Source organism: Zea mays, chromosome 6, assembly GCF_902167145.1.
Source record: "Zea mays cultivar B73 chromosome 6, Zm-B73-REFERENCE-NAM-5.0, whole genome shotgun sequence".
Classification (NCBI taxonomy): domain Eukaryota; kingdom Viridiplantae; phylum Streptophyta; class Magnoliopsida; order Poales; family Poaceae; genus Zea; species Zea mays.
In genome coordinates, this window is record NC_050101.1 from 108,891,439 (window position 1) to 108,908,663 (window position 17,225).

Below are 17,225 nucleotides of genomic sequence, written 5' to 3' on the forward strand. Positions count from 1 at the left end.
CATTTATCTTTGTGCTTATTCAATAGTTGTGTATTTATGTAGATCAAATCTCTATGCTTGCTTGTTTTAGTTGTTTTGTGGATTTAGGATAGAGATCAATTTTAAAAGAAAATTGGAATGGATGTATATTCGCCCATTTGGTCACTTTTTGGTCCTTCAGGATCTAATAGTTACATATAGTTTAGCGTCTCTCATTTAATTAATGGCCAGATATTTCTAATTAATCTAAGAATTTTTGATAATTATTTTTTATTTTTTATCATGTCTAATGAGAATTAACGTAAATGCTCTATTGGGACCCCGAATTAGTAATGGAGTGAAAATTAATGCGGAGGCTCTATTAGAACCTTCAATTAGTAATAGCAAGATATATATAAGATAGTAGAGTATAGTTTAAATGTTGGCATTGTTCATTCTTTCTTTTGTTATTTAATTTAGGCTATCCACGATGGTTAGTGGTTACGTCTGAAGGGTCCAAACAATGCATGAAGAGTTTGAGGACGAGAAGTCTGCCCTAAAAATAGCAATGGAAACACATGGTGTCCATGCCATACATATATCACAATAATTTTATCAGTAGAACATGGTATTTATAGGTCCTAGTGCCCAGGCAACAAGAGACACGAATAAAGCATCGATCACAACAAGATGGCATGTATAGACAATGCAATGAGAGCCTTGTTCCTTCTAGCGCTCTTCTGCACCGTGCATGGTGAGAAGGCAAAGTCAAAGGACAACGATTCAAAAGCGTCCGGGCCCGGTGGGTCCTTCGACATCACCAAGTTGGGCGCCTCTGGCAATGGCAAGACGGATAGCACGAAGGCTGTGCAGGAGGCGTGGGCATCGGCGTGCGGCGGCACCGGGAAGCAGACGATCCTCATCCCCAAGGGCGACTTCCTCGTCGGACCACTCAACTTCACAGGCCCATGCAAGGGCGACGTGACCATCCAGGTGAATGGCAATCTGCTGGCGACCACGGACCTAAGCCAGTACAAGGATCATGGTAATTGGATCGAGATTCTACGCGTGGACAACCTTGTCATCACCGGCAAGGGAAAGCTCGACGGGCAGGGGCCAGCCGTGTGGAGCAAGAACTCCTGCGTCAAGAAGTACGACTGCAAGATCCTTCCCAACTCGCTGGTGATGGACTTCGTGAACAACGGGGAGGTGTCCGGGATCACGCTGCTCAACTCCAAGTTCTTCCACATGAACATGTACAAGTGCAAGGACATGCTGATCAAGGACGTCAATGTGACGGCGCCCGGGGACAGCCCCAACACGGACGGCATCCACATGGGCGACTCGTCCGGGGTCACCATCACCAACACCGTCATCGGCGTCGGCGACGACTGCATCTCCATCGGCCCCGGGACCTCCAAGGTGAACATCACCGGCGTGACCTGCGGCCCCGGCCACGGCATCAGCATCGGCAGCCTAGGGCGGTACAAGGACGAGAAGGACGTCACGGATATCAACGTCAAGGACTGCACGCTTAAGAAGACGGCCAATGGCGTCCGCATCAAGGCATATGAGGACGCTGCCTCCGTGCTCACCGCCTCCAAGATCCACTATGAGAATATCAAGATGGAGGACTCGGGCTACCCCATCATCATCGACATGAAGTACTGCCCCAACAAGTTATGCACCGCCAATGGTGCCTCCAAGGTCACCGTCAAGGACGTCACCTTCAAGAACATCACCGGCACCTCCTCCACCCCGGAGGCCGTCAACCTGCTCTGCTCCGCCAAGATCCCATGCACCGGTGTCACCATGGACGACGTCAACATCAACTACAGTGGCACCAACAACAAGACCATGGCTGTATGCAAGAACGCTAAGGGCAGCGCCAAGGGTTGCCTGAAGGCGCTCGCATGCTTCTAGACCCACCATTGACCCATCTCTGTAGTTATACAATGTGTTTGGTTGTTGGATGCTGAGAGACTGGTTCTCAGCTCAGATGCAAGCTGCGCCTAGCCTGTGTAGGCTTGTGCAAGTACATTGAGAGCTCTTGTTTGGTTGCTTTGATTGCAATTAACCAGGATGACCATAGCCCTTGTTTGGTTTGCTGTTTTTATAAGTTGCATGAACACAACTTCTGTTTGGTTAACCAGGATGACCATAGTCTATATAGGTTGGTCGCAATACCAACTTTGCTTTGTTGTTTTTAAATTTTAGATTAAAACAACTCAATTCATAGAAGAATGAACAAAATTTATAGAAATTCAAATAAAATCAGTTCACAACTCGGTTCATCTGATGTTTCTTACTTTTACATACTAACAAAATTTACAACTCAGTTCACAAATCAGTTCGATTAATGTTCATACAACTCAGTTCATTAGTTTTCAACTTATACATGTATACAACTCAGTTCATATGATAGTGTCTGTTGGGGTATGCTTCGTCGCCGAAGATCCTGTAAGAAGAAACACCTTCGGCAGATCCTCTCAAAAGCAGTGCCGAAGCTATCACCCATAAAGCTTCGGCATAGTGACATGTCTCAAGATGAAGGAGTGAACCGACTTAAAGATGAAATGACCAATCGACCCGTGATAGCTTATATTATGATTGTAAGCATTTGTAAAGGGCATGAATGTAATTTCCCACAGGCTGCGTCCTGTGCCTATAAATAGATGAACAGTACCCCCGTACCCCCGTATTGTTCACGCAATCTTGTAATCGCTTGCACACGACACTCGGATTATTGCCTTCTGTCAAGACGAAGGTATAAATGTGATTAAATGTTATGTTTTAATATTTAAGTTTGTATGATGAAATATATTAATAAGTTTATGTGTTTTGATACATTATACTTTCATGTTTCATATTTTATATATTTTTTATCTTTCATTATTTCATAACTTTAATCACGAAGGTATGACCTTCGTGACCTTTGTTCATGACCTTCGTCCGAAGATCATTATACCCTTGGGGAGATAATGCTTCAATGGACGAAGGGCATTAACATTTAACATTTTATGTTGCCTTGTTCTTAATTCGAAGCATTTGAGAACAAGTTCCCAACATTGGCGCCCACCTCCGGTGAACTCACTTCCACTTTTTGAGCTGATGGCTTCGTTCAACAACCAAGCTGAAGCTGCTTCGGCTACGAAGCTGGTGCTCCCGATAACAGGCGGTTCATCCTCAGAACCGGCCAACAAGAAGCAGAAGAAGGAGGCCCAGAGAAGGGTACAACATGTTGGGGTGCAGGGACCCTTCATCAAGTCAAAATGGTCTCACATCCCAATTACCTTCTCCCAAGAGGACCTTTAGCTCAAGGATTACCCTCACAATGATGCTATGGTCATATCTTGTGTCATCAAGGGATTTCTTGTTCACAATGTTCTGGTTGATATAAGCAGTGCAGCGGATATCATATTTGCTAAGGCCTTTAGACAGATGCCAGAGCCAGAGGATAAGATCCATGATGCTACACACCCTCTCTGTGGTTTCGGAGGAAGGCAGATTGTAGCACTTGGCAAGATCACAATGCCAGTGACCTTCGGATTTGTCCACAATAAAAGAACTGAACAGGTTGTGTTTGATATTGTTGACATGGAATACCCCTACAATGCAATTATTGGTCGTGGAACACTCAATGCATTCGAAGCAATTCTTCATCCAGCATATCTATGCATGAAGATACCTTCGGATCAAGGGCCCATTGCTATTCATGGAAGTCAGGAAGCTGCCAGAAAGGCTGAAGGAAATTGGACAGACTCAAAAGCAATCCACAATATAGATGGAGCCGAAGCTTGTGAACAGTATAAGTATAGAAGAGAGAAGGCTGCTTCGGCTGATCAGCCGAAGCCCATGCTTCTATGTGAAGACATAGCAGAGCAGAAGGTATTGCTGGGATCCCAGTTATCTGAAGAGCAGGAGAAAACCTTGATAAGGTTTTTATTCAACAACAAAGATGTTTTTGCATGGTCAGCCAACGATCTCTTTGGTGTCAACAGGGACGTCATTGAACATTCACTCAATGTCGATCCATCCTTCCGACCCAGGAAACAAAAGCTTCGGAAAATGTCTGACGATAAAGCCGAAGGTGCTCGGAACGAAGTAAAAATACTTCTCAGTGCTGGTGTCATCAGAGAAGTGAAATACCCAGAATGGCTAGCCAACACTGTTATGGTGAAGAAGGCCAATGGTAAATGGAGAATGTGCATTGATTTTACTGATCTGAACAAGGCTTGTCCAAAGGATGAGTTCCCATAACCAAGAATAGATTCTCTAGTAGATGCAGCAGCTTCGTCAGAGCTCATGAGTCTGCTAGATTGTTATTCAGGCTACCACCAAATCTGGATGAAGAAGGAAGATGAGTCAAAGACTAGCTTCATAACCCCCAGTGGTACATATTGTTATCTTCGGATGTCTGAGGGGCTCAAGAATGCTGGAGGAAGCTTCAGCAGGATGACAGACAAGGTCCTTCACTCTCAGATAGGCAGAAATGTGCTAACATATGTTGATGACATTATAGTGAAGAGCACGAAGCAAGAAAACCACATTACTGATCTGCAGGAAACATTTGCTAATTTTAGGCAAGCTGGCCTGAAATTAAATCCAGAAAAATGTGTCTTCAGAGTGAAGAAGGGCAAGTTCCTTGGCTGTCTAGTTTCAACGAAGGGGATCGAAGACAACCCAAGCAAGATCGAAGCTATCCTTCGAATGGAGCCACCAAGCACAAAGAAGGGGGCCCAACGGCTGACAGGAAGACTGACATCTTTGAATCGATTTATATCTAGATCAGCAGAAAGAAATTTACCATTCTTTGAAGTACTAAAGTCAGCTGAAGTTTTTCAATGGGGCCCAACTCAACAAAAAGCTTTCGAAGAGCTGAAGCAATATCTGATCGATTTAACAACATTAACTCCACCCGTGCTATGGGCTCCATTGCTATTGTATGTGGCAACTTCGCACTCTGCAATGAGTGCGGCACTTGTACAAGAGAAGCTCGAAGGACAAGCTAAAAAGCAAGTCCCAGTATACTTTGTCTCCGAAGTTTTGAGTTTATCAAAGAAAAACTATACAGAATTGGAGAAGGTGTTGTATGCTGTGTTAATGGCGTCCAGGAAGCTTCGGCATTATTTTCAAGCATATCACATAATTGTTCCTTCATCACAACCCCTGAAGGATACCATGAGGAATAGAGAAGCTACTGGAAGGATTGGAAAATGGGCCGCAGGGCTTAATGAATTCACTATTGACTACGTGCACAGATCTTCAATTCAATCTCGAGCGCTAGCAGATTTCATCGTTGATTGGACGCCAGGGCTCACGAAGAGGGGACAAGCAAAGATGCCGAAGCCTGGACAGTGTTTTGCGATGGTTCTTGGGGAGCCTTCGGTGCAGGAGCAGCTGCGGTCCTAGTGGCACCTTCAAAAGTCAAAACATGTTATGCAGTCAAACTGGATTTCAGTTGCACAAATAATATTGCTGAGTACGAAGCAATTCTATTGGGGCTTCGGAAGCTAAGGGCAATGGGAATAAGAAAGGCCATCTTAAAGACTGATTCTCAAGTTATTGCTAGCCATGTGGATAAAAGCAGCAAGGCACGAGATCCGAAGCTTGAAAAATATCTGGATGCAGTTCGAAGGTTGGAAGCTTCATTCGAAGGTTTTTCCGTCAAGAATATTCCAAGAGGTGAAAATGAGCATGCAGATTTGCTAGCCAAATCAGCGGCTCAGGGGCTCCCCCTACCCTCTGAAGTATTTTTTGAAAGAATAAAAGCACCTTCAGTTGAGCTCATGGAGAGAGCAGTGCTTACTATTTCTCCAGTACACAGTGAAGACTGGAGAACTGAAATAATATCTTTCCTCCAAGGCAATTGTCTTTCAAGTGACAAAGTTTATAACAAGAGAATGGAGGCAAGAACAAGACCATATGTGTTAATAGAAGGGGAATTGTATAAACATGGAGTTTGTTCACCACTCCTTAAGTGTTTATCAAGAACTGAAGGTATGGAATTAATGAAAGAGATACATGCAGGTCTGTGTGGATCACACATTGGATCTAGGCCCTTGTTGGGAAAAGTTTTTTGACAGGGATTTTATTGGCCAAAGGCAGCTTCGGATGCAGCAGAATTAGTCCAAAAATGTGAAGGCTGTCAAAAATGTGCAAGAGACCAGAAGCAACCTTCATCTCTCACTCAGTTAATACAGCCCACTTGTCCGTTGCAAAGGTGGGGCCTCGATTTGCTAGGCCCACTTCCACCAGCACAAGGAAATCTAAAATATGTTGTGGTGGCGGTAGAGTATTTTTCCAAGTGGATCGAGGCAAAGCCTTTAGCCACAATAACTTCGGTCACTGTCCAAAAATTCTTTTGGCAAAACATTGTTTGTCGCTTCGAAGTACCGAAGGCTATTACCGTAGATAATGGAACACAGTTCGATGATAAAGCTTTCAAGGAATTTTGTGAATAAATTGGCACGAAGATTCATTTTGCATCGGTCAGACATCCGGAGTCAAATGGAATTGTTGAAAGAGCCAATGACATTATAATGACGGGAATAATGAAGTTAATCTTCAATCAGCCCAGAGGAAAGTGGCCAGATGAATTGATCAAAGTGGTGTGGATCCACAACACAACAATATCAAGGTCAACAGGTTTTACACCATTCAAACTATTGTTTGGTGACGAAGCAATCACCCCAGAAGAAGCTAAGGCAGGATCAATAAGAACAGTGGCTTCGGTAGAAGACGAAGCTGATTATTCTGTGGCAAAAGATGCTATAGAAGGGATTAGGCTTCAGGTCGTGGAGAATATCAATAAATACCAAGACGAAACAATAAAATGGCGTGACAGAAAAGTTCGGCTAAAGAACATTAAACCAGGACATTTGGTACTTCGAAGAGTGGCCAACCCAGATACAGTAGGCAAGTTACAGCTCAAGTGGGAAGGACCTTTTCTGGTAGTATCTTCGTCAAGACCCGGTTCTTACAAATTGAAGGATATGGATGGAAACAACATTCCTAGATCTTGGAATGCGGATGAGCTTCGGCGATATTATGTCTAGCTTGATGTAATCTTTTTGTTTTTTTACGGCACCCTTTTCCTTTCCAAAGGGGGAGAAAGGTTTTTAATGGGGCCATAACATGTAATTTATCTTTTTCTTATTCAGCTCTACGAGAGCAAAATCCCCCAAATATGTAAATGTAAAAACTGAGCATGCACCATCGAGTGCAGGGAAAAAGGAAAAAATAGGGAGAAGCTCGAAAGTCGTCCCTAAGGGGATGCAGAGCACGACAAAGCTACAAAAAGCCATTCCTAAGGGAGCGCAGCGTAAGTTTTCTGCTCAAAAGTCGTTCCCAGGGGAATGCAGAGCTTACAGCGAAAAGTCAACGCTGATACCGTCGAAATATAAGGCGAAGCGCGAAAAGTCAACGCGATACCGCCGAAATAGAAGGCGAAGAAGTTCAAAAGATGTTCCTAAGGGGATGCAGAACTTACAGCGAAAAGTCAGCGCTGATACACCGAAAAATAAGCGGTGAAGCTAAAAAATAAACGGCAAAGAGACTTCGGTCATTCCCAAGGGAATGAAGGCTATGGTTGTGGCTTCATATGCGTGTGTTTGGACATTCATTTGCACGACACATTACATCATACATTTGCATTCATAAACATTCATTTAGACATACATAGGATGATCATCATCATAACACAGGCGGATGCTTCGGCTCTAAAGATAAGGCTTCGGCAAAGAGAAAAAGAAGCAGTTTCATGCTTCGTTGTGTACAAAAAGAAGGGAAAGTGTTTTTCGCCTTCGGATCAAAAAATGCTAGTTTCGTCCACAGCAAAGCAGTTCAATACATGGACAAAAAGGTAAAGATATATTACAAAGTATGCACAAATTTACAGAATTAGTATCTGATTCTTAAATTACAAATATTTTTTTACAATGATATTACAAGATTTTTCTCTAGAATTTTTCCAGCAAGGTCTTCAGCTTTGACATCAGTCAGCTTCGGATCATCTGAGCTTAGGATCACCTGTCAAGCTTTGGCTCATTTTTCTTCAGCATCACCATCCTATACATATTAAAATGGTATGAGAGAAGTGCAGACTTCAAGGAGAAGGTAAAGTAACAGTCATAAATTTTCTACCGGCTTAAGGTGGCTTCGAGCTTCGTCGCCAGCCATTTTTCGCCAGCCTTTTACCCAAATTTGAGTTATGAATCTGTTTCCTATACTCCGAGCTAGGCTAGGGATATCAATTAAATCTATCGGAGATAAGCTAAAATTTGGTCTGTTGACAATTTTTCCATGTTCACAGCCAGATTTTATGAAGGCAACAGCTGTGCCCCGAGAAGCTAGCAGAGCGCAGAAATCGGCGTGTCCACCTATAACTTCGTTGAGTGCATCAACTTTGCCCTCAATATGTTCGAAGGTTTCTAGCAGGTTCTCAACCGAAGGACTGAATTTCTCAGCACCGGCTCCGACCGAGTTGAAAACCTGTTTTAGCCGCTGCAGGCACCGGTTGCTGAAGTCCACGCATTTTTCTTGAAGTTCTTTCAGTGATTTCCGCAAATTTGAATTTTTCTCAGCTTCAGCTTCGAGTTTGGCTTCGAAATGTTTCTTTTCCATGGAGAGTTCACTATTCAATCTAGCAATTTCGGCCTGGGCTTCCGCCAGTGAACCTTCCATGGTTTGAAGTACGAAGTCTTTCTTTTCCAGAGTAGCCTCATGGTCTTTAATCTTCTTCTCCAGGCCCTCAATTATAACTTCGTTCTTTTTGTCCTCGAGGTCTTGTTGCATCCTCAGGACTTTGCTTATCAGTAAGCTCTGATAACATAAGCTTCATCAGAAAACAATCTTCATATCAAAACAATGAAAAGTTAATAATTTTACCTTAAAGTTAGCATAAAATAGGCTACCGGCGATATGTTGTCGTTGATACCTGCTAAGGTCTGCCTCAACCTTCGGGAGGCCAACACTCTTTGATATAGTGCCGACAACCTTTGCCCCAGTGTGGTCCCAAAGACATCCTAAGCTTTCTTCGTTAACTCCCCCGAAGAGTAGCGCACCTGGTCTATATCTGCAAGATATAGCATACTCTTTCAGTTCTTCTTTTTCAGCCTTCGACAATTCTTTCCCAAGTATATCTTGGAAGTTGAAGTCCTCTTCTTCCGAAATATCCTCGGCTTTCTCCTTTCCTTTTCCAGCCACTATGCCCGGGATCTCTTCAGCGGCTACAGCAGCTTCTTCCGCGGCCGCATCTAGAAGCATTGTATCAATTTTAGAGAGTGTGGCATCCAGATTCACATCTTCAGCGGTTTCAGCTTCGACACTTTTGGCTTCGGCGTGTGCAGCTTTGGCAGCAGCAGAGATCACAATAGCTGGAGTCTTTGACGCCGATGCTAGCGGCGGCGTCTGCTCGATAACTTCAACTACACGAATAATTCTTCGTTTTTTCGGCTCATCTGGATTCTTCGCTGCCGAAGGCTCCTTTTTCTTCTGAAAAAGCTTCGTCAGATGTGGCCCTAGTGGACTTATCTTGATAGGCAAAGATTCAGTCATTACCTTTAAAATTTCTTCTACATCGATAGCAGGAGGTGTTGAAGGAGCTTCATCCTCAATTTCAGTTGTTTTTCGTTTCAGAGCCGAAGCTTTCTTTTTCTTCAAAGCAGTTATCTTCGGCTCAGGGCTTAATTTTCTTTTCTTCAAAGTTTCTTTATCCTTTTTCACCAATTTAGTAGCCTCTTTATCTAGGACGCTAGCAACTCTCTTTCTCTTCTGTCCTTCGGCACCTCTGTCCAATCGCTCATAGTCAGGATACTCAAAGTTCGGAGCATCCATCACCCGGTTTAACCTTCGCTTCGGACGAGTGCCGAAGGCTGCAGTCATTAGTTGATCTTCTTTTTTAGAATAATTCCCAAGGATCTCGTTGCACATAACTTCAATCGTGTCTAACCATTCTTGGCAAGGTACTTTGAAGTGTTTCTTGAATTTAAAATAATAGGGCAACTGAACAAGTTCCTTCTTTTTATTTTCCCCTCTGAGCTTCGGCATGTCCCATTCTTTCAAAGTTGGGAACACTCTAAAAGCCAGGAATTCTTGCACTAGATCCCTAGTACCAATGTGCTCTGCAATACTCGAAATTCGCCTAGTGCAATTTGGCTTGGACTCCCCGGTTTCATGTCGCACCGGGGCCTAGTCTCTCCGAAGATTAATTCTAATGGGCTTTGAACCAACTTCTCCTTCTTCTCATCAACTTTGACATAAAACCATTTAGTCTTCCAGCCAGCTGGCCACTTGGTACGATAGTTGATAACTGGAGACTTCGCATCTTTGCGATAAGCAAAATTGTAGCAGCCGAAGTTTTCGTGCAGCCCATCTTCTCTAGCTTTTGTTTGATAATGAAGCTCATGTACTCGGCAGAAGCCTTCGGGAAACGGTTCTACCCCCTGGCTTCGGAGGGCCCATATGTAGACGCTAAGCCTAACGATGGCGTTAGGAGTTAGCTGATGAAGATAAATCCCAAACTTCTTCAAAACATCAGCAATCTTCTCATTCAAAGGAAATCTTAATCCTGCTTTGAAGAAGCTTTTAAAGACTACCACCTCATCCTTTTTCGACTTCGGAGTAACTTCCTCTCCGCCAAAGCGAATTAGCTCCTTTTTGGCCTCACTGAAATAGCCTAACTTCATCAACTTAGGCATATCATCTTCGGTAATGGTAGACCTCCCAAACTCCAGGTGGCTGGGTTTAGATGGCACGACACTATAGTCATCTTCAGATTCATCTTCCTCAGCATCAACCTGCTCAGCCTCAGCGGTAGGTGCATCTTCATCAGAAACATCTTCCGACACTACTAGCCCCGACCGTTTCATCACTTCGGAAATCAGAGCAGTCTTAGCAGTTTCACTTCTTCCCGGTCATGTGTAACCCTAGCAGTGAAACGTACCCTTGCCATTTGATGATGAATTCCTCACAATTTTTTATGAAATTGTTGACTTTTTAAATTTTCCCGAAGCTCTTCCTCTTGTGACGAAGCAAAGTCAACAGCGGTGCTTCGGTTGAGTGCGATGAACAAGCTTCGGCTATGGTCAAATTTTTGGCAGCAAAACAGGGCAATAGCAATGAATGTTGTGGTAACTTCACACCTACCCATTTGTTTATATAGTGTCATAGGTGGGGAGGTGAATCGTCCAGTCTTCCGCACCGGACGAACAGTCGCCCGCACTCACTGAGTGGTGGGCCACAGAACCCGAGAAGGTGAATCGCTAGGACGCGTTTACCCGCTGCATGGAGGGACCATCTCGCGCTCGAAATTTTGTGATCGATTCTCGGCAACGAGCTCAGGGAAGGTGTTTTCGGATCTTCAGCTCTCCGAAGCCTAGGAGACTTTTTCACGGATCAAGCTCGTTACGAAAAACGATCTAGCACCGCGAAGGGGCTACTGTTGGGGGTATGTTTTGTCGCCGAAGATCCTGTAAGAAGAAACACCTTCGGCAGATCCTCTCAAAAGCAGTGCCGAAACTATCACCCATAAAGCTTCGGCATAGTGACATGTCTCAAGATGAAGGAGTGAACCGACTTAAAGATGAAATGACCAATCGACCCGCGATAGCTTAAATTATGATTGTAAGCATTTGTAAAGGGCATGAATGTAATTTCCCACAGGCTGCGTCCTGTGCCTATAAATAGATGAACAGTACCCCTGTACTGTTCACGCAATCTTGTAATCGCTTGCACGCGACACTCAGATTATTGCCTTCTGTCAAGACGAAGGTAGAAATGTGATTAAATGATATGTTTTAATATTTAAGTTTGTATTATGAAATATATGAATAAGTTTATGTGTTTTGATACATTATACTTTCATGTTTCATATTTTATATATTTTTATCTTTCATTATTTCATAACTCTAATCACAAAGGTATGACCTTCGTGACCTTTGTTCATGACCTTCGTTCGAAGATCATTATACCCTTGGGGAGATAATGCTTCAATGGACGAAGGGCATTAACATTTAACATTTTATGTTGCCTTGTTCTTAATTCGAAGCATTTGAGAACAAGTTCCCAACAGTGTCACACCCAGATTTAAGGGCAAATCCAGGCGCTAATTAAATATGTGGGGTCAAGTCTCACACATATGGTAACTCATGGTACAAAAATGAATGTCACATCTTTAATATATAATTTAGTTCTATACAAAATAGTTAAATAATTACATCATACGAAGACAATGATCCAGCAACCACAGTTGACTGGGAGACGACGGCCTAGACCACACACGAACTCATCGTGGCATCCTTCTTGCTCCTTATCTTTTGGTACCTGTCCTTGACCTGGGTGATGTGAGTACAACAATGGTGAGCTCACTTACGTTCATCGCTCAACAAGTTGTGGGGAATAATGTGCATGAGCTCACTTACAGTGGGGCTCATGTGAAGTGTAAGGCTTACCAAAGGAGATGGTTAAAGTTGAGCATTGCTTTTAGAGTTGGTCAAAAATTTATTAGCCGTTACTAAGTGTAAGTAGATACGAACCCAAATAAATAAGAGATCACAATTAATAATAACACCCACAATGCAATGCAAATGACAAATTAAGTTTAGTTCCATAAATTACTCATGTGAGGGTCCGAGCCGCTCATGACCGTGAGCATGGCTGATGTACCAGTTTTACACTCTGCAAAGGTTGCACATCTTTACCCACAAGTCGTGTTACCCATATGCCACGGGGTCATGAATCCCATACATCTCTACCGAGGAGGCGAGGCAGGGTAGCACTATGAGGCCTTTACAAAGTTCAACTAGCTTCAGTAAACCCGCTACAATTTCTGAGAAGGGCGATATAGGATCCCTCGTTCGAAAAGCCATCGCAGCATGATCGACCCGAGAATCTCTCTCTACCGCAGCTCCTCTACCCCCCTTACCCCTTTCGGATAAGGTAGTCCTCCACTAACTTTCCTAATTAGTCAGCCAAGGGCGTCCCATACCACCCTTGTGGTAGCACTGTTTTTTCGGGTAGTCGCTCCATGTTCCAATTAACATAATGATCTTATCATGAACAATAATTAAAACAACAACAAAATTGGAACATGATCATAATATAACATTAATTTTCCAAAACCAGGTAGAGCAATAGCAAATCTACCCAATAGTTTTTTTGTTTGCAAGGTGTGGGATAAATAATGCTAAGGAAACCTATTGGGTCCCATCAAATTAACCTCAGCATGTCACGGTGATTAATAGGAAACATTCTTAGGTAGAGAAAAGTGATCAAGGGCACAACTTGCTTTAACCTTGAGATTCCCAAGTACTTCTCCAAGTTAATCTTCAAGTTTCTCGTGACCTCACTGCTACTCGTAGCAAAACATACAAATAGGCAAGAAGTTCATAAAATAACAGTACACCAAACATGAGAACAAATAGTGTAAAATATTCTACACGCTGATACGAGATCGTAGGTTCGAGAATCACTCAAATCGAAGTTACGATTAAGAAGATATGATTTTCAGAATATTTTGATGATTAAGTAATTCAAACTAGGCCTTAGATTGATTTTATAAATCATGTGAGATATACCTTAAATATTAACTCTAATATAAGTCATGTCTTAGTTAAAGATCATCTTCTATTCAAATAATAATTATGAACATATTACTTTAATTAGATAGATTAATCTACTATACATAGGATAAATAAGTACGTAATTACAAAAGAATTAGTAATGGAGTGAAAATTAATGCGGAGGCTCTATTAGAACCTTCAATTAGTAATAGCAAGATATATATAAGATAGTAGAGTATAGTTTAAATGTTGGCATTGTTCATTCTTTCTTTTGTTATTTAATTTAGGCTATCCACAGTGGTTAGTGGTTACGTCTGAAGGGTCCAAACAATGCATGAAGAGTTTGAGGACGGGAAGTCTGCCCTAAAAATAGCAATGCAAACACATGGTGTCCATGCCATACATATAGCACACTAATTTTATCAGTAGAACATGGTATTTATAGGTCCTAGTGCCCAGGCAACAAGAGACACGAATAAAGCATCGATCACAATAAGATGGCGTGTATAGACAATGCAATGAGAGCCTTGTTCCTTTTAGCGCTCTTCTGTGTCGTGCATGGTGAGAAGGCAAAGTCAAAGGACAACGATGCAAAAGCGTCCGGGCCCGGTGGGTCCTTCGACATCACCAAGTTGGGCGCCTCCGGCAATGGCAAGACGGATAGCACGAAGGCTGTGCAGGAGGCGTGGGCATCAGCGTGCGGCGGCACCGGGAAGCAGACGATCCTCATCCCCAAGGGCGACTTCCTCGTCGGACCACTCAACTTCACAGGCCCATGCAAGGGCGACGTGACCATCCAGGTGAATGGCAATCTGCTGGCGACCACGGACCTAAGCCAGTACAAGGATCATGGTAATTGGATCGAGATTCTACGCGTGGACAACCTTGTCATCACCGGCAAGGGAAAGCTCGACGGGCAGGGGCCAGCCGTGTGGAGCAAGAACTCCTGCGTCAAGAAGTACGACTGCAAGATCCTTCCCAACTCGCTGGTGATGGACTTCGTGAACAACGGGGAGGTGTCCGGGATCACGCTGCTCAACTCCAAGTTCTTCCACATGAACATGTACAAGTGCAAGGACATGCTGATCAAGGACGTCAATGTGACGGCGCCCGGGGACAGCCCCAACACGGACGGCATCCACATGGGCGACTCGTCCGGGGTCACCATCACCAACACCGTCATCGGCGTCGGCGACGACTGCATCTCCATCGGCCCCGGGACCTCCAAGGTGAACATCACCGGCGTGACCTGCGGCCCCGGCCACGGCATCAGCATCGGCAGCCTAGGGCGGTACAAGGACGAGAAGGACGTCACGGATATCAACGTCAAGGACTGCACGCTTAAGAAGACGGCCAACGGCGTCCGCATCAAGGCGTATGAGGACGCCGCCTCCGTGCTCACCGCCTCCAAGATCCACTATGAGAATATCAAGATGGAGGACTCGGGCTACCCCATCATCATCGACATGAAGTACTGCCCCAACAAGTTATGCACCGCCAATGGTGCCTCCAAGGTCACCGTCAAGGACGTCACCTTCAAGAACATCACCGGCACCTCCTCCACCCCGGAGGCCGTCAACCTGCTCTGCTCTGCCAAGATCCCATGCACCGGCGTCACCATGGACGACGTCAACATCAAGTACAGTGGCACCAACAACAAGACCATGGCCGTATGCAAGAACGCTAAGGGCAGCGCCAAGGGTTGCCTCAAGGAGCTCGCATGCTTCTAGAACCACCATCGACCCATCTCTCTAGTTATACAATGTGTTTGGTTGTTGGATGCTGAGAGATTGGTTCTCAGCTCAGATGCAAGCTGCGCCTAGCCTGTGTAGGTTTGTGCTGGTACATTGAGAGCTCTTATTTATTTGCTTTGATTGCAATTAACCAGGATGACCATAGCCCTTGTTTGGTTTGCTGTTTTTATAAGTTGCATGAACACAACTTCTGTTTGGTTAACCAGGATGACCATAGCCTATATAGGTTGGTCGCAATACCAACTTTGCTTTGTTGTTTTTAAATTTTAGATTAAAACAACTCAATTCATAGAAGAATGAACAAAATTTATAGAAATTCAAATAAAATCAGTTCACAACTCGGTTCATCTGATGTTTCTTACTTTTACATAATAACAAAATTTACAACTTAGTTCACAAATCAGTTCGATTAATGTCCATACAACTCAGTTCATTAGTTTTCAACTTATACATATATACAACTTAGTTTATATGATAGTGTCACACCCGGATTTAAGGGCAAATCTAGGCGCTAATTAAATATGTGGGGTCAAGTCTCACACATATGATAACTCATGGTATAGAAATGAATGTAACATCTTTAATATATAATTTAGTTCTGTACAAAATAGTTAAATAATTACATCATACGAAGACAACGATCCAGCAACCACAGTTGACTTGGAGACGATGGCCTAGACCACACATGAACTCATCGTGGCATCCTTCTTGCTCCTTATCTTTTGGTACCTGTCCTTGACATGGGGGATGTGAGTACAACAATGGTGAGCTCACATACGTTCATCGCTCAACAAGTTGTGGGGAATAATGTGCATGAGATCACTTACAGTGGGGCTCATGTGAAGTGTAAGGCTTACCAAAGGAGATGGTTAAAGCTGAGCATTGCTTTTAGAGTTGGTCAAAAATTTATTAGCCGTTACTAAGTGTAAGTAGATACGAACCCAAATAAATAAGAGATCACAATTAATAATAACACCCACAATGCAATGCAAATGACAAATTAAGTTTAATTCCATAAATTACTCATGTGAGGGTCCGAGCCGCTCATGACCGTGAGCATGGCTGATGTACCAGTTTTACACTCTGCAAAGGTTGCACATCTTTACCCACAAGTCGTGTTACCCATATGCCACAGGGTCATGAATCTCATACATCTCTACTAAGGAGGCGAGGCAGGGTAGCACTACGAGGCTTTTACAAAGTTCAACTAGCTTCAGTAAACCCGCTATGGTTTCTGAGAAGGGCGATATAGGATCCCTCGTTCGAAAAGCCATCACAGCATGATCGACCCGAGAATCTCTCTATACCGCAGCTCCTCTACCCCCCTTACCCCTTTCGGGTAAGGTAGTCCTCCACTAACTTTCCTAATTAGTCAACTAAGGGCGTCCCATACCACCCTTGTGGTAGCACTGTTTTTCTAGGTAGTCGCTCCATGTTCCAATTAACATAATGATCTTATCATGAACAATAATTAAAACAACAACAAAATTGGAACATGATCATAATATAACATTAATTTTCCAAAACCAGGTAGAGCAATAGCAAATCTACCCAATAGTTCTTTTGTTTGCAAGGTGTGGGATAAATAATGCTAGGGAAACCTATTGGGTCCCATCAAATTAACCTCAGCATGTCACGGTGATTAATAGGAACATTCTTAGGTAGAGAAAAGTGATCAAGGGCACAACTTGCCTTAACCTTGAGATTCCCAGGTACTTCTCCAAGTTAATCTTCAAGTTTCTCGTGACCTCACTGCTACTCGTAGCAAAACATACAAATAGACAAGAAGTTCATAAAATAACAGTACACCAAACATGAGAACAAATAGTGTAAAATATTCTACACGCTATTATGAGATCGTAGGTTCGAGAATCACTAAAATCAGAGTTACGATTAAGAAGATATGATTTTCAGAATATTTTGATGGTTAAATAATTAAAACTAGGCCTTA

The 17,225-nt window shown here is 43.3% G+C and overlaps 2 protein-coding genes across 2 annotated transcripts; both read left to right on the forward strand.

Moving 5' to 3' along the window:
- Positions 1-602: 602 nt before the first annotated feature.
- Positions 603-2,156, forward strand: LOC103629730 (exopolygalacturonase-like). The gene has a single exon (XM_008650850.3). It carries the CDS (start codon positions 649-651, stop codon positions 1,879-1,881), a length of 1,233 nt encoding a protein of 410 aa, XP_008649072.1. The 5' UTR covers positions 603-648; the 3' UTR covers positions 1,882-2,156.
- An 11,835-nt stretch (positions 2,157-13,991) lies between these two features.
- LOC732772 (Zea m 13 allergen) lies at positions 13,992-15,532 on the forward strand. The gene has a single exon (NM_001112392.2). It carries the CDS (start codon positions 14,018-14,020, stop codon positions 15,248-15,250), a length of 1,233 nt encoding a protein of 410 aa, NP_001105862.1. The 5' UTR covers positions 13,992-14,017; the 3' UTR covers positions 15,251-15,532.
- The last annotated feature ends 1,693 nt before the right edge of the window (positions 15,533-17,225 follow it).

Bases quoted from the DNA above. Each gene is read 5' to 3' on its own strand.
- LOC732772 (NM_001112392.2), top strand. From the start codon at position 14,018: ATGGCGTGTATAGACAATGCAATGAGAGCCTTGTTCCTTTTAGCGCTC.
- LOC103629730 (XM_008650850.3), top strand. From the start codon at position 649: ATGGCATGTATAGACAATGCAATGAGAGCCTTGTTCCTTCTAGCGCTC.